General features: G+C 41.6%; 1 protein-coding gene across 2 annotated transcripts in view; it reads right to left on the bottom strand.

Annotated features, from left to right (window-relative positions):
* HECTD4 (HECT domain E3 ubiquitin protein ligase 4) overlaps positions 1 to 23,040 on the bottom strand; it is a 218,182-nt gene that overhangs the window by 147,353 nt on the left and 47,789 nt on the right. For both annotated transcript variants that reach the window (XM_068245864.1, XM_068245855.1), the window contains exons 3-6: positions 14,668 to 14,757; positions 5,977 to 6,107; positions 4,670 to 4,778; positions 203 to 341 (exon numbers count right to left, since the gene is read on the bottom strand). In XM_068245864.1, the coding sequence (XP_068101965.1) occupies positions 203 to 341; positions 4,670 to 4,778; positions 5,977 to 6,107; positions 14,668 to 14,757 (469 nt within the window). The remainder of the gene's footprint in view (positions 1 to 202; positions 342 to 4,669; positions 4,779 to 5,976; positions 6,108 to 14,667; positions 14,758 to 23,040) is intronic.

Raw genomic sequence — 23,040 nt, forward strand, 5'->3', positions numbered from 1 at the left:
ATTGTTTTGCAATGGCAAATCGAATTGAATCCCGATCGGACATGTCGGATTTAATCGGATCGTAAATAGAATCGTAATCGAATCGTACAAAGAATCGTATCGTGTAGATTGGGCTTTACCCCCAACAACAACAACAACAAAATGAGATCACATTTCTTCAATCTAATTTACTTTGTTTTACCTTTATCAATGCATTATTTACCTGAAGGGTGTACTGGTCAATTATCTGGAAAAGAAAATGAGGTTTGTTATCGAAAGATGCAGGTCGATGAAGTAGCTTTCCACTTCCGTACGAAATCCAGCCAGCTTCCAACTCTTCATTCCGACAATAGACAAATCCCCTGAAGAGAGTGGGCAATGTAAGCATTAGACAGTAGATATTGCACACAGATTACACATCTAGAAAAAGCTAGCAGACTGCTGCTTTCTACAAAGATGTGGATAACTATTTCAAAAGGATGTCGGAGCAGATGGAAGCTATTACAACTAACACACAGGCAAAGGTAAAGCTGAGCTACTATTGTGAATGTTATACTCAATGCCACTTATTACAGTCAAACCAAATTGAAGCTTTTTTTTTTTTTTTTTTTTGAAAGCCAAAATATTAATTTATCAATTCATTAACAAGTACAGCATATGCTGCCTTACCTCAATGGCCCGCCCAGCCACAACAAAAACTCCATATCTACCAGACTTATGTAAATACATTATAAGTAGTGACTATCCATTTGTCTCAGATATAATTTACGTATACGTTGTCAAACATCACAGGTTGCACTGTCATCAAGGTATTATAGGCAAGAGACATAGCAGTTCACTCTTTACATCTCTCTCAATATTAGAGGTCACTATTTAAAAAGCTGGGTAATGAGTTCATTATCTGTAAGCACTCAGTGCTTCTTATTTTGAAGCAGCTCAACCACAGACCACACTTTCTTGAACTTTTAGAGCAACCTTCTAATAAGTGAATTTTTAAAGGAGTGAGCCCAGCACAGTTGTATCTGCTTCTGTCCGCTTTTCAGCATCTGTAACATTGATGTGTAACTGGAATGCGGACACAACACAACTGAGTCAGTGGGCTCAGGCCCTTACAGAGCAGCCATTTGAACCGCATTTGTTCTGTATTGTGCCACAGGATTTGCTGCCTGGGCCCAATGTAGGGCCACTTGCTTTTTTTGCATGATGAATAATAATAATAATAATAATAATATGCAGCATCTGCTGTACTGATTAAGAAATCTTGGATTATTGGGAACCTGGATTTTGATGTTCTGGATATTTAAAAGTAAATCCCTCCAGTAGTGTTCTAGTTTTGGTTTCAAAGGTTTTTATTTGTGTTACAGATAAATGTATACATCAACATTTTGTGAAAGCCCTCGCAGGGGCTCAAGATGTAGCATAAGTATCAAAACAGTGATAATAAATCAAACAGTCGAATAAGCAGAATGCAATTCCTGCTGCGCTCTGCCCCAATCACCAAGTATGAGTCACCTCAGCTTCAGGTGGGTCATGCGTAGTAAACTTAAGATCCTCGCTGCTGATCCTGGAATGTTGGGTCTCGGGAGAATTTTAGCTTATAACAAGTGGAATTCCACAATGTCCATCCAGTCTCATCTGCGTATTGGGGCCGTTGAGGAGTCCCACTCGATGCCTCCCTCATGCTATTCTCTGGCGGTTAACTCGCTTGCACTCTTGCTCGCACTCCTATAATCCAAACCGGCCAGTGCTCGCTACTCTATGCGTGTTTGCGTCAGATGTTAGCTCCACCCTAGGCGTTCAGGGCAGATGAGTCTGGTGAGAAGACGACACGCATAGGAAGGGGTTAACGTCTGATGCAAACACGCATGGAGTAGCGAGCACTGGTCGGTCTGGATTATAGGAGTGCAAACTAGAGTTAACCGCCAGAGCATAGCGTGAGGGAGGCATCGAGTTGACGCTGCGACGGACCCAATATGCAGATGAGACTGGATGAACTTTGTGGAATTCCACTTGTGATATTCTTCATTCTGCCGGGACGCAACGTTCCAGAATCAGCAGAGAGAATATTGAGTTTATTGTGCATGAACCACCTAAAAGCTGAGGTGGCTCATATTTGGTGATTGGTGGAGAGCGCAGCAGGAATTGCTTTCTATTGTCTCATTTGGCCATCTGCAGTGATCCCACACTATTTTTTTTATCCAGTGACTATAGTAGGACTGCGGCACAGATAAATTAGTACAATAAGTACACTTCTAGTTTTGGACAAGACCACACCATGTGAAAAAAATGTTCCCACAGCAAAAGTTGTATTTAAACTAAATATAAAATAGAGACAGTATGGTGAGTAGTAGATTCTAGGCAGTAATTTGCAATCTATAAGTTAATCCCTAGAGGAAATTAGGGAGTTACCTATATAACTAAGTGCTGATTTCCACTCTTCTGGACTCAGTATTGAAACATCCACTTTCCATTATTTAATGATAGGCTCCTACTATTAATAATACTGCCATATAATTCAGAAGGGGGATTGTTGACTACCTGCAGAGCAGGGAGGGCTTCCTCATCAATTTCCAATAATAGAAATCACAGCATTGTTTAATATATCGCTACTCTGCATAAGAAGCAATGAAAAACTGATCTTGGAATTTATGGCACATTATGAAGTTAGTCATCACTCAAAACAGCTATAAACAGAGCTCAGAGGCCAGTTGATAAAAACTGACCCAAAGGTCACTGTAGCTTACTTTGAGCACAATGAAATGTGCTTTTCACTGTCCTGAATGGGAAAAGTAATAAGCAGCACTACACTGTTTTAGAGCCAAGGCACACAAATTACTCCTTTATTTAAATAAAGAACATTGCCCAAACAAAATTAATTAGGGAAATTAAATTTGAATTAAGCCAAGGAATTTAATATAAGAAAGCATTGTGCTCCTACTAAAGGAGTGTTTGATTACCTAGTGACAAAGAAACATTGCTCTAGTCACTACAGAAGCCATTCAGTACAATGCTGCATTCTGATGGTTCTCTATAGGCAAAGTGGTCCTCAAAATCACCTGCTTGCCTTGGCTCTTATGTGGCTACACAAAGGTAGGCAGTGTTTTCTGTTTCCATATTTTTATTGAACATCTTTAATATAAATGATCAGTGCTTCCTTAGTATAACGAGAACATTGTGAGGGCCCTAAGAGGGTCCCTGGATCTCACACATACAAAATAAAGCCTGAACACTTCTTGTTCTGTGACTAATCATCAACTCTTGTAACAACTGTGGGCCAGTTTACCATTCTTACTCAATTAAACTTGCAAGGGGAACCAAAACAAAACCTGAGATTTTAAACTACATCAACTGATGACCCAACCGAGCCTAACCATACACCTGGAGTCCCTTGGCTCATAATCACTCAGTGAGTGATACGCAAAAGTAAAAGAAAGAAAAGACAAGGAAAGAAGAACTAAATAGCGCAATAATCAAGTGTCAGAATCCCCGGCGGGATCTTAACCGCTATATTCAAACCCGTGTTTATTGACTAAACATTTTATTGGTATGTACCCCTTTTAAAACACAGTAATCACCAAGTACCCCCTAGCATAGTAAAAATTATCACAAGTACCCCTTGACAAATATATATTTGATTGTAGTACATGATAATTGGTTCTAAACAATTTCCAAGCATTTACTATTGCTTTTAACTAGCTAGAATGTTAACTTGTGGTTGTTTAAATAAGATTTATCATTTTCTAAATCTCTAAATTTGTTATTCTTGGTTAAGTATATCAAGCCCGAGTACCCCCTGGAACCATCAGAAGTACCCCCTGGGGTACGCGTACCACACGTTGAGAACCTATGGACTTAAGTAAGGGGTCCCATGTGGTATCAATTTTGTCCAGCCGTCCTCCAGTATACTCAGCATATGTTCCAGCACCATGAAGGTATTGACCTCCTCAAACGGCACAGGCTTTGGCTATTTTTTTGCTATGCACACCAATAAATATGAAGTGAGTTAGATTCAGTTGGTACATTTGAGAGAGTCAATTTTAAAAAAGAATAATGCTACCCAGGGATCACTATTAACATTGTTGCCAAAAAGCTGGCTCAATATATAAACCTGAGAAACAAGCCAACGTAGGGCAAATCCAAAAGGTATGGAGCAGAAGCAGTGATTTTTAAAGGACAACCGAGGTGACATGTGACATGATGAGAAAGACGTGTATGTACAGTGCCTAGCACAAAAATAATGCTGTGTTCATTTTTTTTTTTCTTTCGCTGCCTGAAAAAGTTAAACAGGTATCTAAGTGACATTTTCTGTCCGGGTCGGCAACGCATCAGACTGGGTCGGACTTGAGCATAACCCTCGCTGATAAGCAATTACAGCCATAAAACACGTTCCTGTCAGTAAATGGTTTCTGGGAGCAGGAATGAGATAAAGGGTCATTAATTCATATATTGGTCTCTGCCATGCTTCAAAAAAGGTGTCATTGAGCAGAGACAATGAAACAGTAAAAACTTAAAAACTAGATTTAAATATAAATAAAACTGTGGGATATCTAAAAAAAAACCAAAAAAAAAACGGAGACTGAGGATAGAAACAATAGTTTTTCTCATCAGTTTATTTTATGTCCTTTAAAGAGTACTTTCATCACTAAAGTACAGCTGAGTAAGACAAGTTTTAAAAATGTTAGGGACTCACCGTAAAGTGCCATGTAGTCCAGATCCCAGCTTGCTTAACCCTCTTCCAACAGAGTTAGTTGTATACAAGTAAAGGCCATCTGATGCCAGGCAGCGACCCAAGTCTGCATCTGAATAGGGAAATAAAAGGGGTAACGGATAAACAAATAGAAATGAACTGTCAAAGGAGGAACAGTCACAGAAATCTTAAAAAAACATACAAATAAGAAGTACATTTCTTCCAGAGTAAAATGAGCCATAAATTACTTCTCTCTTATGTTGCTGGCATTTACAGTAAGTAGTAGAAATCTGACATTACTGACAGGTTTGGGGCTAGTCCATCTCTTCATGGGGGGTTCTCAGCATGGCCTTTATTCTGTATAAATACACTCCCTGAAAAAGATTTATACAAAGATTCTGATGAGCCATACTGCTCAAAGTACGCTTTTTTGGCAGTTGGACGGAGCAACTGCCATTCCCTAAGTGCATTTTATAAATAACTAAATCCCTGTGAACCCCCCATGAGGAGATGGGCTAGTCCAAAGCCTGTTGGTTCTGTCAGATTCCTACTACCAACTGTAAGTGACAGCAACATAGGAGAAAAGTAATTTATGGCTCATTTTACTCTGGAAGAAAATTACTTCTTAATTGTATATGTTTACATATATTTTAGATTTTGAGATTTTCATGACAGAGGTCCTTTAAGTAGCGATAAACAAAGTGGAAAGTCCATGTACACTAGTCCAAAATCTGTTAATTATTGGTGTTGGTGTCCAAAATCTGCATAGCGAATTTGTTTTAACAAAAGGTAGTTTGCTAGACCAATCTAATTACTCAAAGCATATCTAAACAACTTGCTTGTTTCACACTAGACTGTTTAGTAATTAGTGTGGAACTTCCTGCACAGACTGCCAGGAATAAGGTTACCATCTGCACTGCAGGATTTACCTGCACAGAATCCTCCAGCAGTTCTTAAGGTGGTCACTAATGATACAATTTTCCAAACGATCGTTAGTTTCCAATCATTCATATGATCGATCAGAAATGATTGTTCGAGACCACTACAAGGGATAAAATCTCCTAAACAATCAAATAGGATTAACAGAATCAATGATTCGGATCAATCCCGTCAATCTGATTAGATTGATTAAGACAGTTTGGAGAATTGTATCGTTAGTGGCCACCTTTACGGGACTCTCCATTGCTCCGCCAGGTAATGCATCATTCACTAAACATTCTGATCTGCTTAGCTGTAATGGATCTTCAGGACTCTACTAATTTCAGAACTAAAGATTGGCTTTTCAATTTCTAAAGAAATTGTTAGTTTACCTTTATTTTCATTATTTGCACCACTCGTCCCATCAGGAGCTGGAAGCATATCCTCGAAACCCCAGGATACAATGTGCTTGCTTCCTAGTAAACAAGAGGGAGATCCTGGTCCTCCCTCCAGCAGCAGCAACCTTAAATAACATAAAAACTTGCAATAACATCTTCATTGTAAATAAAATTAAAAAAAAACTGGAAAATTACAGTGAGCATAAGTGAAGTGGCCTGATATTATAACTTTAACCCTACAGGACAAAAGTAATGTCCCTAAATTCTGCAACGGTTTTCTTTTCTAATGAACGATATACAATCTCAATCCTCTTATCAATTGTGTTAGGTGTATCGAGCTGTAAAATATTTTCACCTGCTTTAAAAACTCCAGCGAGGTAGATTTATCAAATCCAGTGCGAGAAGAATTGGTTCAAATCTAGTGTAAAACAGGTGCAGAAGTGGAGCAGTTCTGCAGAGCAACCAATCAGAATCCTTCATCTGGACACCTGCTCCATTTTTGTACCAGTTCTGCTCCAGTTTTCCTTGAGGTGGTTTTGATTAATGTGCACAGTATTCTCTCAGAGGTGTTGGTAGAGCTTATGAACTAGTGAGGCAGCACAGACTGGCAGAGCCTGTGAATACTGGAGCGTTATGCTATAAAGGGCAAGAAGGCCAAAACAAGCATTTGACTACGCGTTCAGTGGATTACTAGTTCCTTCCAGTTCACATAATCAGAGTGAAAGTACAGCCAACCTGGATAGAATAGGAAACGGTTAAACGACAAGGAAAATATGACAAATTCGTCCCTTGTGTTACAAAACGTATTTACTGATGTCACTGTCCTGACCGTTGTTGCTTGAGATCACCGACTGTATCACATCAAATGTATGCAAACACCCCAATGGTAACAAAGACAGCAATAAAATCTTCGCAGATGCATCCATACAGCTGCATACGAAAAAATTATTTTGGCTAAACTTCGCCTATAAACAAATAAGTCAATTATTTAACAAAATAAAAAAATATGGTAAAAAAAAAAACACCTGACAAATAAAAGGGATAATTCACAGTTACCGTATATAATTTTCTTACTTTTGCAAAGCTTTAAGGCTGCTGTAAGGATAGGCTTCCTTTATGCATACGTCAACACTACACTAGAACTGCTTCTTTAAAAACTGAGCCCTGAATTCTGCTCAGGCAAAAAGATTTATGCACAAAGGATTGGCACAAGGGCAGAAAAGAACACACGATGCTCCATAGAAACCAAGGATCAAGAGAGCACATATGAGGCGATTTCAAAATGGCATACACTATCCACATTCCTCCACAAAAGTCAGATGTGGAACTCATAAAGGACATTAACAGGTACTTGACCCCAAACAAATCTAACTTAAACATTAAATTACCCTGTTAAAAGCCATTAGAGACCTGTGGCGTCTAGGGTACCCCCATTCTGGCTCTCTTTATTTCTATGACTGAGAACGAGTCACTCTGAAGTGCCCATACAAATGCACATATGCCAAGTGTGCAGGAACAAGTACATTTGAACTACGATAGGTGAATTTCATACACCACATATGGCCAGTAAGAGGAAGTGTTCAGCTGATGAACTCGCACAAGTTCATGGCCTGGATCAGCATCAGAAAAAAAAATAATTATGGAATGGGGGAAACAGGAGGACTATGGGAAATTCCAACTGCTATTCGTAAGGTAACCCAATAAGGCAGCAAAGTTAATAAACACCGTACATTGTACAGGATCCCTTATTAGAGTATGATAGTGTTACTTTCACAAGGGATTTTTTATAAACCTGTTTAGCAATCACTTTTAAAAGTAACATACTCAGTACTACTTTTAGTACATATTATTAACCACCCAACATTATCTTATTCTGAACACTTGCTTGTTTACTCTTTTACACACTTTTCAGAGCTAGTGAGCCAGCGCGAAAGTCCACAGGGAAACTCCGCTATCGTGATTGGACAGCACCGTCTCAAACTTCTAGGTTTCAGATAGGTTGCTGTAGTAAAATATTCACACTATTCGGCCAATTCGAATGCTTCAAGTTGTAGACATTGCTGTGACTGGAGAGCTGTTCCCTATGGACTTTCATGCGGGGAGGGGGGGATGCCGGAGGGTGACGAGCAGTGCATGCGTGACGTCACATGGCAGGCAGGGGAACAGCATTTACAACGGGATTGGCATCTCTTGGGGGTGAGTAGATCCACCCAGAGTATTGCTCGCAGGTTGGTGGTCATCGGCTGCTGTACACACACCTGAATATCGGCTGAGGTGGTCATTATCGATCGACTTAAGTCAGGCGTGTACATGGGTCTTAAGAGTAGTTACTGAAATGTCAGTCTTGGGAGCATAATCCCAGATTAAATAAGATACATATATGTTAAAACCATAAGCTGTGCCCAATTTGGAGCTTCAACAAGACTAACTGCCTAACTGCAATGTCTTGGGATGTTCCTCTCTTCCCCCTCAACATATGGAAAAAACAGTGCTGTTCTTTATCAGATGGTTGGGGCACAGCGAACATACATTTTCGCATACATTCATAGCAGAGCTACTGAAATCCTGATATGAAAGACAAGAAATATATTTATACATAGCAGCAGTGATTTAGCAGCTTATCAGAAGCACTAAAGCTAAAGAATTAAGGAATAAACCAAAATGAAAGAAAAAAACGTATTTTCCAATAACTGTGCCAATACCAATGTACATGGAACATGATAGTATGGGAAAAAACGTGGATCTTGCGGTAAGTCATCAAAGCATCAAAGGTGGTTTAACTCTTCACATAATTAAGAAGTGTTGAGCAGCAGACTGAATGAAGACATTAGCTGTAAGGTGAAGTATATATACTAGATGTTGGGGGTGACTTTATTTGAATGCGGTGCTGTGCATTGTTGGTTACAAATATATGAACGGAGTGCAAATGAGATGGCGAAACACCAGAATAAAAATCACAAATGTAAAAGTGTAACTTTTACTTATATATGTAAACTTTGCTGAGAATTTAAGTGGTGTATAAAGTGCTACATGAACAGTGCAGGTGGTCATCAAATAGTTTCCTACAAGTGGGCTGTGGCCGCGAGTATGCATAGATAAGGCTAAAGTTCACCTGGACACACCTGAAACTGCACTAAATGATCAGTGACTAGAAACATCACAAACATTCCCTACATGTTTCACCCCAAAGGGGCCCAGTGAAGTGCTGAGTGCAGCAGTGCTGGAGAGTGCTGCGATTGTGAGGGTGGACACTCAAGCTAGTTGCATATGAGCAGCACAGGAGCAAGAAGTTCTCAAGCTTTATTGTGAGCTTGCCAGAACTTATATTTATTCTCTATTTTCTATACCTGGTTTGCTCTTATGTACTGCACAATGGCCTCAATTCACTAAGATCATGCTGGAGATAATAAGGCAAGAGAAAACTTACCTCACACAGTGAGAGAGTTATCTTATCTCTTCATTCCTTACGTTACCTCCTCTGTAGTTAATTTACCTCCTCTGTAGTTAATTTACCTCCTCTGTAGTTAATTTACCTCCTCTGTAGTTAATTTACCTCCTCTGTAGTTATTTTCACACGTAGTTAATTAACAGCCTGTCTTTAACTCTGGAGTTATTTTAAGTATTGGAGAGTTAACTTAAAGACAGAAGAGTTAACTTTAGGTTTGCCTGAGGTAAAATGTTTCCTGAATACTACATGCCTCATCACCATGGTAACAACTCTAGAAGAGTTATTAAAGACAGGAGATAAGCTTAGTGAATTGAGGCCTATATGTCTTGCTCTGTAACTTGCACCTTGCAACCAGCATGTCTGTATCCAGTACTTAAATACTCAAAGCCCCTTTAGGGTGAAACATGTAGGGATTTTTTGTGGCGTTTTCAGTCACTGATCATTGAGTGCAGATTTCAGGCAGGTAGGTAGGTAGACGTTTGCCTTAGACCCAGTGCACACCGAGCGGTTTTAGGAGCGATCTGCTAACCGCATCCACCACTGAAAACGCTTGAGTAATGTATTCTAATGGGATGGTGCACACCAGCGGTTTGAGGTTTTTAGCAAACTGCTAACGTGCCTCCTGCTGCACGTTTGCGGTTTGCAGAAGTGTATGTAAAGTATAGGAACAAACGCTTACCGCTCTGGAAAACGCTACATCAGAGTGGTTTTCCAGGCGTTTTTGTTACAGAAGCTGTTCAGTAACAGTTTTTACTGTAACAGTATTTGTAATCTGCTACACAAAAACGTTCCCAAAAACGCTAGACATGTTTAGAAAACGTCTCTAAACATGTCTAGAATCGCTCTGAAATCTGCTCCAAAAACCGCTAGTGTTTTGACGATCTGCTAGTGGTTTTGGTGTGCACTGGGCCTAACTCATGGATACTTGCGGGCACAGCCCACATGTATATTATTTGATGACCACCTGCACTGTTCATGTAGTACTTTATACATCCCTTCACTACATTCAACTTGGTCAGCATGACACCCTCACGTGACAGTTTTGTAGTGACTAAGACATGGGGGTGGAGAGAAAATCTCTGCATCACATTATTCTTGAGAAATAAAAAAAAAAAGTCATGTGTTTTAACCAGCAGGCATCCATCCAAATGTGAAATATCAGATTTAAATGGACTTGGCCTATAAATATTGATGAAGTGACAATGTTCAAACAAATGGAAGGAAAAAAAAAACTACAATTACATGAGTATCACATTCCTTTTTATGTGATTTCTGAAATAAGGAAGGAAAAAAGGAAAGGTGACTTGTACACAAAATGAAGTGTTTTCAGCTACCTGAATCTTGAGATACAAATTATTGCCATGTGATCTTTGTTTGTTACATTCAATATTGTCACCGTGGTTGGTGTTCTAGTTCCATGTCAATTCATGTTCCTAGTTCAAATCTCTTTTCTGATGTGCAGATGCAGCAGTGTTATAGGCAAGATAAATGGTGGGGCCATGACATTTATAAAAAGAAGAAAAAAAAAAAAAAAAGTACTTAAAAAAAAAAAAAAAGAAGCGCTTGTACTATAGCTGTTCTCTAGGCTTACCGCTGCTAAGGTGTCCACACACTATAACAGTAAAAAGATTTGATTTTGCAAATCATTTGGGAATGGTTCATTCGGGATCAATTATGATAAAAATTGAATGGTGTAGGATGGATTGTGAATTCCTTGACTTATAGACCGAAGCATTTTTTTTTTACGTTTTCAATGTTTTTTTCATAAATTGGGAAAGATTGAAGACGTGTGGATAAAGGCCATTGTCAAATGGTACAGCAAGAAGTATAATAAATAAAAGGTGAAATTAAGAAATACACCATATTGGCCTCATGCACACTGAAATGTGTTCAAAGTGCACAGGCCTAAGTGATCTGACAATCTAATCATAAAAGGGAAAATTAATTATGGTAAGGATGTTACTACTACTTAACATTCTATATGGCTGAATATAAACCATATACATTGAAATAGATAAAAACATTGGTACTATTCCGTTAGCTAGGCGCAACCACTAGGTGGCGTTAATTACTATTCCCCCTCCAGGCCGCCATGGATAGTAGGGAAAGATGTAGCTCTGCTGCCAGCGATCATTGGCGTTTTATCGCCACCTAGTGGATGCGTCCGGGTAACGGAAAAGAACCAAAACATCTCTCTACAAGTCGTATATATGCACACAAAGAAAATTTAGGAGGGCTGAAAATGTAAGCTTTTATTAATGTTGGATTCTTAATTTGAGCTCTTGGTTACCAGATAGCTTTAAAGTGAAATCATGTGAAGTAACCCAAATCTATGAAAACAAGTACACCAGAACTAAGAGGGAAACTGACATTTATTTCCTTTGAAATGATACCAATTGCCTAGCTGTCCTGCTGATCCTCTGCCTCTCATACTTTTAGGGTGTGTACACACATCCAATTTTGATTAGCCAATTACTGACCAATTTTAGCACATTCATGTAGTATGTATGTAGTAAGCCAATAGATTTTGAACAGATTGTTTAGGTAAGCTTTCACAATACTTGGAATTACCATCCTATAAGTTCCTAAACCTATTCTAATGTGTTCTGGCTCACTGCAGCACTTTGTACTATCACGGTCTCTGTAATAAATCAATGTATCTTTCCCCTGTCAGACTTGTCGGCCTGTGTCTGGAAGGCTGCCAACTCTTCGGTGCTGGTCTGTTCCTCTATGCACACTCCAGTGTGTGTTTTATTTACATAAGCCAGCAGCTTCTCTGCTATCTTATCAGTGATAGAAGAGAGCTGGATAAAAATCCTCCTCTGTTTAGGCTGTGAAAGTAGCTGGCTGACACATACTGAGGGATTACAAACACAGGCACAAGCAGAGCTGTCTGCAGGAAGCCTGTAATGTTCAGTGCATGAGAGAAGAAGGGGACAGAAGGTAAACACACAATGATCATTTGAGATTCAAAAGGAAAGCTGTATACAGCCTGCTTGTGTATGGATGTATTTTCTATATGTGGACATATTGTACATCAATCTACTTCCTGTTTTGGTGGCCATTTTGTTTGTTTATAAACAAACTTTTTAAAACTGTTTTTGACTACTTTTAATGCGGTGGGGAGCGGCGAAATTGTGACAGAGGGTAATAGGAGATGTCCCCTAACACACTGGTATGTTTACTTTTGTGCGATTTTAACAATACAGATTCTCTTTAAAGAGAATCTGTATTGTTAAAATCACAAAAAAGTAAACATACCAGTGCGTTAGGGGACATCTCCTATAACCCTCTGTCACAATTTCGCCGCTCCCCGCCGCATTAAAAGTGGTTAAAAACAGTTTTAAAAAGTTTGTTTATAAACAAACAAAATGGCCACCAAAACAGGAAGTAGGTTGATGTACAGTATGTCCACACATAGAAAATACATCCATACACAAGCAGGCTGTATACAGCCTTCCTTTTGAATCTCAAGAGATCATTTGTGTGTTTCTTTCCCCCTGCAGCTATCTTCCACTGAAGTGTCAGGCTGTTTCTTCCTGCAGAGTGCAGACAGCTCTGCCTGTATGTAATTCATTAGTATGTGAAAGCCCAGCCAGCTCAGAGGACGATTTATCCAGCTTGTAAAAGATAAGAGAGAAGAGAGAAGCTGCTCTAATACTAAATAATACACAGGCAGTGTGCATAGAGGGGCCTGGAAGGGGGAGTTCATAGCAGAACCACAACACTGAAGAACTTGGCAGCCTTCCAGACACAGGCCTGACAAGTCTGACAAGAGAGAGATACATTGATTTATTACAGAGATGGTGATAGCAGAACGTGCTGCAGTAAGCCAGAACACATTAGAATAGCTTTTGGAACTTGTAGGATGATAAAAAACAGGATGCAATTTTTGTTACGGAGTCTCTTTAAGCCTGGTACACACTTTCAATTATGATTGGCCAATCACTGACCAATTTCACCACCTCCGTGTAATATGAGTGCTTACCTACACAACTTACTCAATGGGCTTGATTCAACAAAACCGTGATAACTCAAATATCACACCTTATCAAAGATATCACACCTTGCAAAAAGATATCACACCTTGCAAAAAGATATCACACCTTGCAAAAAGATATCACACCTTGCAAAAAGATATCACACCTTGCAAAAAGATATCACACCTTGCAAAAAGATATCACACCCCTTGCAAAAAGAGATCACACCCCTTGCAAAAAGAGATCACACCCCTTGCAAAAAGAGATCACACCCCTTGCAAAAAGAGATCACACCCCTTGCAAAAAGAGATCACACCCCTTGCAAAAAGAGATCACACCCCTTGCAAAAAGAGATCACACCCCTTGCAAAAAGAGATCACACCCCTTGCAAAAAGAGATCACACCCCTTGCAAAAAGAGATCACACCCCTTGCAAAAAGAGATCACACCTTGCAAAAAGAGATCACACCTTATAAAAAGAGATCACACCTTATAAAAAGAGATCACACCTTATAAAAAGAGATCACACCTTATAAAAATAGATCACACCTTGTAAAAAGATATCACACCTTGTAAAAAGATATCACACCTTGTAAAAAGATATCACACCTTGTAAAAAGATATCACACCTTGTAAAAAGATATCACACCTTGTAAAAAGATATCACACCTTGTAAAAAGATATCACACCTTGCAAAAAGATATCACACCTTGCAAAAAGATATCACACCTTGCAAAAAGATATCACACCTTATAAAAAGATATCACACCTTATAAAAAGATATCACACCTTATGAAAAGATATCACACCAATCAAAGTTAACACACCTTATCAGAGTAGCACAGCGAGCACTACAAACCCGCAGGGGCTCAGGGCAGGATGAGTGCCATTGCCAATTAGCAGGCATACGTTTGTAGCGCTCGCTATGCTACTCTGATAAGGCGTGTTAACTTTGATAAAGTGTGATATTTTTCAGAAGGTGTGATCTGTGATAAGGTGTGATATTTGAGTTATCACGGTTTAGTGCATCAAGCCCAATATCTGTTGACCCTCATACTACATGGAGGTGGTACAATTGGCCAATTATAATTGAAAGTGTGTATACTTTTAGCCATAGACCCTGAACCAGCATGCAGATTAGGTGCTCTGGCTGAAATCAGACTACATTAGCCACATACTTGTTTCCAGTTAATTGTTTACAATATTAATATATGAAGCATTCGTACAATTCAAAGAGGCAACAAATGAATGCACTTACCTATATAATACATCTGCGACAGGCAAAGATCCTAAATCTGTCTGCTTCTGAAGCAAATGTACAGTGTGAATGAAAGTTTTTAATGATCCCCTAAAAATGTACACAAGGAAAAAAGAAGGAAAAAAATTATCAGCGATAACAAACAATATGAAACTTTGTATTAACAGTAATTGCACTCTCTCACTTTTGCTAGATAGTGAATCAGCTCCATCAGGAGTGAACATTGAAAAGCATATGGTCACAGTGTAAATATGGTAGCATGGCAACACTTTGGCCCTAATTTTCAAAATTTGGAGAATAGTGGAAAGTGTAATCCATTAGTCGTGGCCTGGATTGAAAAAAAAAAAAAACAACCCTATAGGAAGCAACCCACCTCATGTCAAACCAGAGTGAGGATTAGTAAAACGTGAATGAAATGGTTGTGCAATTGTGTTAGCATGCATACACTTGCACTGAAAAATCCTGTAACAAATCCGAGACTACTTGGCTACATCATACATTATTTTCACCTCAGGTGCTGCAGAGGACTGCAATTCTATGACTGCTATTTTGCTAATCATTTAGCTATTCTCACTGTGATTTCATATGACCCAAGGTACTTAAAAGTACCACTATTGCAAAAAAAAAATTGTAAAATTTAAAATACATGTAAATGCATACAAATAAGAAGTACATTTCTTCCAAAGTAAAAAGAGCCGTAAATTACTCTTCTCCTACGTTGCTATGGCTTACAGTAGGTAGTAGCAATATGACAGAACTGACAGGTTTTGGACTAGTCTATCTCTTCATGGCAGATTTTTAGCATTTTGTTTATTCTTTACAAAAGCAATACCTAGAAAGGATTTATACAAAGATGCTGGCCAGCCTCCTACCTGTTTGTGCACTATTTTGGCAGTTTGACTGAGCAACTGCCATTTGGTAAATGCTTTTCAAAATAAAAACCCAGAGAGTCCCACATTAGGAGATAGACTAGTCAAAACTCTATCAGTTCTTCCAAATTTCTACAATCTGCTTTAAGTGACAGCAACATAGGAGAAACGTAATCTATGGTTCATTTTACTCTGGAAGGTATATACTTCTTATTGGTGTGTGTTTACATGTATTTTACATTTTTAATTTTTTCGTAATAGTGGTCCTTTAAATAATCCAGTCTAGGTATGCTTGATCACAAAGCATCTCCACTGCACACCAGGCTTCATGATCAAGGTCTAAATGTAGACCATCTATAGACACTGTTCTAAACAGTATGGATTGCATTGGTAGGTTATGATATAACTTTATATGATCACTGCATTGCAATGCTATTTTTCAGGATTCTCAATGTATATACTGTAGTGTGAAAGAAGCACAACTCTTTCACTGCAAACATTTTTTGCTGGTTTGCATATTATATTCTTTTCTTCTGCATACAAGTATAGAAGAACATTATTTCTACTAGGTCATAGGCGTACAGACACTCATGTATATTTGTATCAGAACAAGTAGCATCAATGTATTCTGCACAGATTGTCTGAATTCTCTGTGAAGTAGGATATTCTAGTGCTGTTGCATTTTCAAGGTCTGCGACTGATACATTTTTTCAACCTTGCCATCACCGTCTCTTAAGTCTCACAAGACATTCAATGGAGAGCTATAGATTAAAGAGACTAACAAAATGTTCAGCCTTATTTCTTCTATCCTATAAGTTCCTATACGTGCTCTAATGTGGTCTGTCTTACTGCAGCCTTTCCTAGTTGCACAGTGGCTGTATTATCTCTGTTATATAATCTAATCATCTTTCCTCTGACGGCTTTGTCGGGCTCGGGCTCAGGCAGGAATGTGCTACTCTGTTTGTGATAGGATAGAAGCTATACACACCCTCTCCAGGCCCCCTGCAGGCTCTATATGAGTCACAGACTGAGCTCCACTCAGCCTATCACATGCCATGTCTGTTTGTAAACACTGCCTAAAACTGGCAATTACAAGCCAGGATTGCAGCAGGGAGTGGCAGAAACAGCACAGAGGGGCCCTGGAAAACATAATGAACAGAATGGTATGCTGCGAATGAGAGAGAACGGCACTGGAGACTTGGGCGCAGGACACAGCCGTATTATGGCTGATCCTGCTGCCGCACAAGTCCAGGTCATATTAAATACTATTCCCCCTCCAGGCCACCATGGATAGTGGGGAATGATATAATTTGGCTTCCAGCTATTGCTGGAAGCCGAATTATTATGCTTTAAAAGTAACTTCAACTCCGTCTTCTGGCGGTGCTGAAGTTACTCCCTGTGCCTGCTACAGCCGTAATTCCTTTTACGGCCTATGGTGGCGCCGGCTGCGCCCAAATCTCCTGCGCTGGTTTCAGCGTGTTCGTGGTACGCTCTTAATTGTAAGAATTTTTGAGTACAGATTCTCTTTAAGGGAGACTACCAACAACCTATACAGTCTTTCAGTTTAATCAATTTTAGCCAGGTAAATTATATGGAGCACAGTAGGACCAGACCTAAATGTTTTTTAAAAAGCTTTTGTAGAGGTTAGTTTCTTCCTAAAACTGAAAGCAGATAATATTGGTAGGATGATGTTTATTTTTAAGTAGGAAGAGAAAATTAAAGGACTACTGTAGGGGGAAAGGAAAAAGTTGAACTTACCTGGGGCTTGTAATAATCCCCGCAGACGTCCTGTGCCCGCACAGTCACTCACCGAAGCTCCTGTCCCCGCCTCCGGTTCACTTCGGAAATTTCCAACTTTAACCACTTAAGGACCGCCCCCAGCCGATGGGCGGCGGCAAAGTCCGGGCCCAAACGACCGCAATACGCCCATCGGCGGGGGCGGCTGCGGGAGTGGCTATGCGGCGATCGCGTCATTCGTGACGCGATCAGCCGCCGGGGACTGGCTCCGCCCACCGTTCGCTGTAACCCGCCGGCCGTTCGGAAGCGCCGGCGGGTTACTAGCGCCCGGATCGCCGCTGCACGTATGTATAATAGGCTTTGTAATGTATACAAAGCCTATTATACTGGCTGCCTCCTGCCCTGGTGGTCCCAGTGTCCGAGGGACCACCAGGGCAGGCTGCAGCCACCCTAGTCTGCACCCAAGCACACTGATTTCCCCCCCCCTGCCCCCTGATCGCCCACATCACCCCTCAGACCCCCCCCCTGCCCACCCCCCAGACCACTGTTTGCACCCAGTCACCCCCCTAATCACCCATCAATCACTCCCTGTCACTATCTGTCAACGCTATTTTTTTTTAGTCCCTAATCTGCCCCCTACTCCCTCCTGATCTCCCCCCCACCCCTCAGATTCTCCCCAGACCCCCCCCCCCCCCCCGTGTACTGTATGCATCTATCCCCCTGATCACCCGTCAATCACCCGTCAATCACCCCCTGTCACTGCTACCCATCAATCAGCCCCTAACCTGCCCCTTGCGGGCAATCTGATCACCCACCCACACCAATAGATCGCCTGCAGATCCGACATCAGATCACCTCCCAAGTGCAGTGTTTACATCTATTCTCTCCTCTAAACACCCACTAATTACCCATCAATCACCCCTATCACCCCCTATCACCACCTGTCACCGTTACCCATCAGATTAGACCCTAATCTGCCCCTTGCGGGCACCCAATCACCCGCCCACACACTCAGATTGCCCTCAGACCCCCCCTTATCAATTCGCCAGTGCAATATTTACATCTGTTATTCCCTGTAATAACCCACTGATCACCTGTCAATCACCTATCAATCACCCATCAATCACCCCCTGTCACTGCCACCCATCAATCACCCCCTGTCACTGCCACCCATCAATCACCCCCTGTCACTGCCACCCATCAATCAGCCCCTAACCTGCCCCTTGCGGGCAATCTGATCACCCACCCACACCAATAGATCGCCTGCAGATCCGACATCAGATCACCTCCCAAGTGCAGTGTTTACATCTCTTCTCTCCTCTAAACACCCACTAATTACCCATCAATCATCCCCTATCACCACCTGTCACTGTTACCCATCAGATTAGACCCTAATCTGCCCCTTGCGGGCACCCAATCACCCACCCACACGCTCAGATTGCCCTCAGACCCCCCTTATCAATTCGCCAGTGCAATATTTACATCTGTTATTCCCTGTAATAACCCACTGATCACCTGTCAATCACCTATCAATCACCCCCTGTCACTGCCACCCATCAATCACCCCCTGTCACTGCCACCCATCAATCAGCCCCTAACCTGCCCCTTGCGGGCAATCTGATCACCCACCCACACCAATAGATCGCCCGCAGATCCGACATCAGATCACCTCCCAAGTGCAGTGTTTACATCTCTTCTCTCCTCTAAACACCCACTAATTACCCATCAATCACCCCCTATCACCACCTGTCACTGTTACCCATCAGATTAGACCCTAATCTGCCCCTTGCGGGCACCCAATCACCCGCCCACACCTTAGAACGTCCTCAGACCCCAGCCCTGATCACCTCGCTAGTGCACTGCTTGCATCTATTTCCCCCCTCTAATCACACCTTGAGACACCCATCAATCACCTCCTGTCACCCCCTAGCACACCTACCCATCAGATCAGGCCCTAATTTGCCCCGTGTGGGCTCCTGATCACTCCTGATCACTCGGCCAAACCCTCAGATCCCCCTCAGACCCCCTTCCGATCACCTCCCCAGTGCATTGATTGCATCTATTTTCCCCTCTAACCGCCCCCTGAGACACCCATCAATCACCTCCTGTCACCCCCCTAGCACTCCTATCCATCAGATCAGGCCCAAAACATCATGTCATCTAAGAGGCCACCCTGCTTATGACCGGTTCCACAAAATTTGCCCCCTCATAGACCACGTGTCATCAAAATTTGCAGATGCTTATACCCCTGAACAGTCATTTTGAGAAATTTGGTTTCCAGACTACTCACAGTTTTGGGCCCGTAAAATGCCAGGGCAGTATAGGAACCCCACAAGTGACCCCATTTTAGAAAGAAGACACCCCAAGGTATAGGTGTATGATGAATTCATAGAAGATTTTATTTTTTGTCAAAAGTTAGCGGAAATTGGATTTTTATTGTTTTTTTCACAAAGTGTCATTTTTCACTAACTTGTGACAAAAAATAAAATCTTCTATGAACTCACCATACCCCTAACGGAATACCTTGGGGTGTCTTCTTTCTAAAATGGGGTCACTTGTGGGGTTCCTATACTGCCCTGGCATTTTAGGGGCCCTAAACCGTGAGGAGTAGTCTAGAATCCAAATGCCTCAAAATGACCTGTGAATAGGACGTTGGGCCCCTTAGCGCACCTAGGCTGCAAAAAAGTGTCACACATGTGGTATCGCCATACTCAGGAGAAGTAGTATAATGTGTTTTGTGGTGTATTTTTACACATACCCATGCTGGGTGGGAGAAATCTCTCTGTAAATGGACAATTGTGTGTAAAAAAAAATCAAAAATGTGTAATTTACAGAGATATTTCTCCCACCCAGCATGGTTATATGTAAAAATACACCACAAAACACATTATACTACTTCTTCTGAGTACGGCGATACCACATGTGTGACACTTTTTTGCAGCCTAACTGTGCTAAGGGGCCCAAAGTCCAATGAGTACCTTTAGGATTTCACAGGTCATTTTGAGACATCTGGGCTCAAGACTACTCCTCACGGTTTAGGGCCCCTAAAATGCCAGGGCAGTATAGGAACCCAACAAGTGACTCCATTTTAGAAAGAAGACATCCCAAGGTATTCTGTTAGGTGTATGATGAGTTCATAGAAGATTTTATTTTTTGTCACAAGTTAGTGGAAATTGATATGTATTCTTTTTTTTTATCACAAAGTGTCATTTTCCGCTAACTTGTGACAAAAAAAAAATCTTCTATGAACTCACCATACTCCTAACAGAATACCTTGGGGTGTCTTCTTTCTAAAATGGGGTAATTTGTGGGGTTCCTATACTGTCCTGGCATTTTAGGGGCCCTAAACCGTGAGGAGTAGTCTTGAAATGAAATTTCTCAAAATGACCTGTGAAATCCTAAAGGTACTCATTGAACTTTGGGCCCCTTAGCGCAGTTAGGGTGCAAAAAAAGTGCCACACATGTGGTATCGCCGTACTCAGGAGAAGTAGTATAATGTGTTTTGGGGTGTACTTTTCCACATACCCATGCTGAGTGGGAGAAATATCTCTATAAATAGACAATTGTGTGTAAAAAAAAAAATAAAACAATTGTCATTTACGGAGATATTTCTCCCACCCAGCATGGGTATGTGTAAAAATACACCCCAAAACACATTATACTACTTCTCCTGAGTACGGCAATACCACATGTGTGGCACTTTTTTGCAGCCTAACTGCGCTAAGGGGCCCAAAGTCCAACGAGCATCTTTAGGCTTTACAGGGGTGCTTACAATTAGGCACCCCCCAAAATGCCAGGACAGTGAACACACCCCACAAATGACCCCATTTTGAAAAGTAGAAACTTCAAGGTATTCAGAGAGGAGCATAGTGAGTCCGTGGCAGATTTAATTTTTTTTTGTCGCAAGTTAGAAGAAATGGAAACCTTTTTTTTTGTCACAAAGTGTCATTTTCCGCTAACTTGTGACAAAAAATAAAATCTTCTATGAACTCACCATGCCTCTCACTGAATACTTTGGGATGTCTTCTTTCCAAAATGGGGTCATTTGGGGGGTATTTGTACTGTCCGGGAATTTTAGCCCCTCATGAAACCTGACAGGTACGCAGAAAAGTCAGAGATGCTTGAAAATGGGAAAATTCACTTTTGGCACTATAGTTTGTAAACGCTATAACTTTTACCCAATCCAATAAATATACACTGAATGGTTTTTTTTTTTATCAAAGACATGTAGCAGAATAACTTTCGCGCTCAAATGTATAGGAAATTTTACTTTATTTGAAAAATGTCAGCACAGCAAGTTAAAAAAGTCATTTTTTTGCCAAAATTCATGTCTTTTTTGATGAATATAATAAAAACTAAAACTCGCAGCAGCAATCAAATAGCAGCAAAAGAAAGCTGTATTAGTGACAAGAAAAGGAGGTAAAATTCCTTTAGGTGGTAGGTTGTATGACCGAGCAATAAACCGTGAAAGCTGCAGTGGTCTGAATGGAGAAAAAGGCTCTGGTCCTTAAGGGGCGAAAAGACTGTGGTCCTCAAGTGGTTAACCACTTGAGGACCCACCCTTTACCCCCCCTTAAGGACCAGCGCTGTTTTAGCTGATCTGTGTGGGTGGGCTCTGCAGCCCCCAGCACAGATCAGGGTGCAGGCAGAGCGACCAGATCGCCCCCCTTTTTTCCCCACTAGGGTGATGTGCTGGGGGGGTCTGATCGCTCCTGCCTGCCTGGGTGTTGCGGGGGGGGGGGGGGGGGCACCTCAAAGCCCCCCTCTGCGGCGAAATTCCCCCCCTCCCTCTCCTCCCTCCCTTCCCCGGAGATCCGAGGCTGCACAGGAACGGATCTGTCCTGTGTAGCCTCTAACAGGCTCCTGCCTGTCATGTGACAGCGATCCCCGGCCGCTGATTGGCCGGGGATCACTGATCTGGTACAACGCTGCTACTGTTAGCAGCGTTGTGCGAATGTAAACAAAGCGGATTATTTCCGCTTGTGTTTACATTTAGCCTGCGAGCCGTGATCGGCGGCCCGCAGGCTATTCACGGAGCCGCGCGCGTGGCTGCTTCCTGATTAGCCTGCAGCCGGGGACGCAGTACTGCGTCGCTGGTCCTGCAGCTGCCACTTTGCCGACGCGCGGTATGAGTGCGCGGTCGGCAAGTGGTTAAAGTCGGAAAACCACTGCGTCTACAAGGCCGTGTCCTCACTTCCGCTGACATCACCAGGAGTGTACTGCGCAGGCGCAGACTGTACTGGGGCTGTTCAATACACTCCTGGTGACGTCAGCGGGAGCGAGGAAGCGGCCGCGCAGGCGCAGTGGTTTTCCGACTTTAAAGTTGGAAATTTCAGAAGTGAACCGGAGGCGGGGACAGGAGCATCGGTGAGTGGCTGTGCGGGCACAGGACGACTGCGGGGGACCATTACAAGCCCCAGGTAAGTTCAACTCTTTTTTTCCCGTACCCCAATACAGTACTCCTTTAAGTGTGCAGAAACAAAAAAACTCAAGGTGCAGAACAATAAACAGCATTGTGGACTTCCAAATTACAAGAGTCTCAATAACATACAGTTCAGGTAGCCTTCGTGTCACTCTCACTCTGTGGTGGGGACTCACCTGTAAGGCCTCGTTTCCACTTACATAATTAAGGCTGTACTTTCAGTAATGTGCTGTGATGCGATCCACAGGGACATCAGAAGGAGCAAAAAATACACTGCAATTTCAGAGGTTTCCATCCATGTTTTGCAATTCACTGTGGAATCGCAATGCACGGTTGCATGCATTT

Source organism: Hyperolius riggenbachi, chromosome 1 (genome assembly GCF_040937935.1).
Source record: "Hyperolius riggenbachi isolate aHypRig1 chromosome 1, aHypRig1.pri, whole genome shotgun sequence".
Classification (NCBI taxonomy): Eukaryota; Metazoa; Chordata; class Amphibia; order Anura; family Hyperoliidae; genus Hyperolius; species Hyperolius riggenbachi.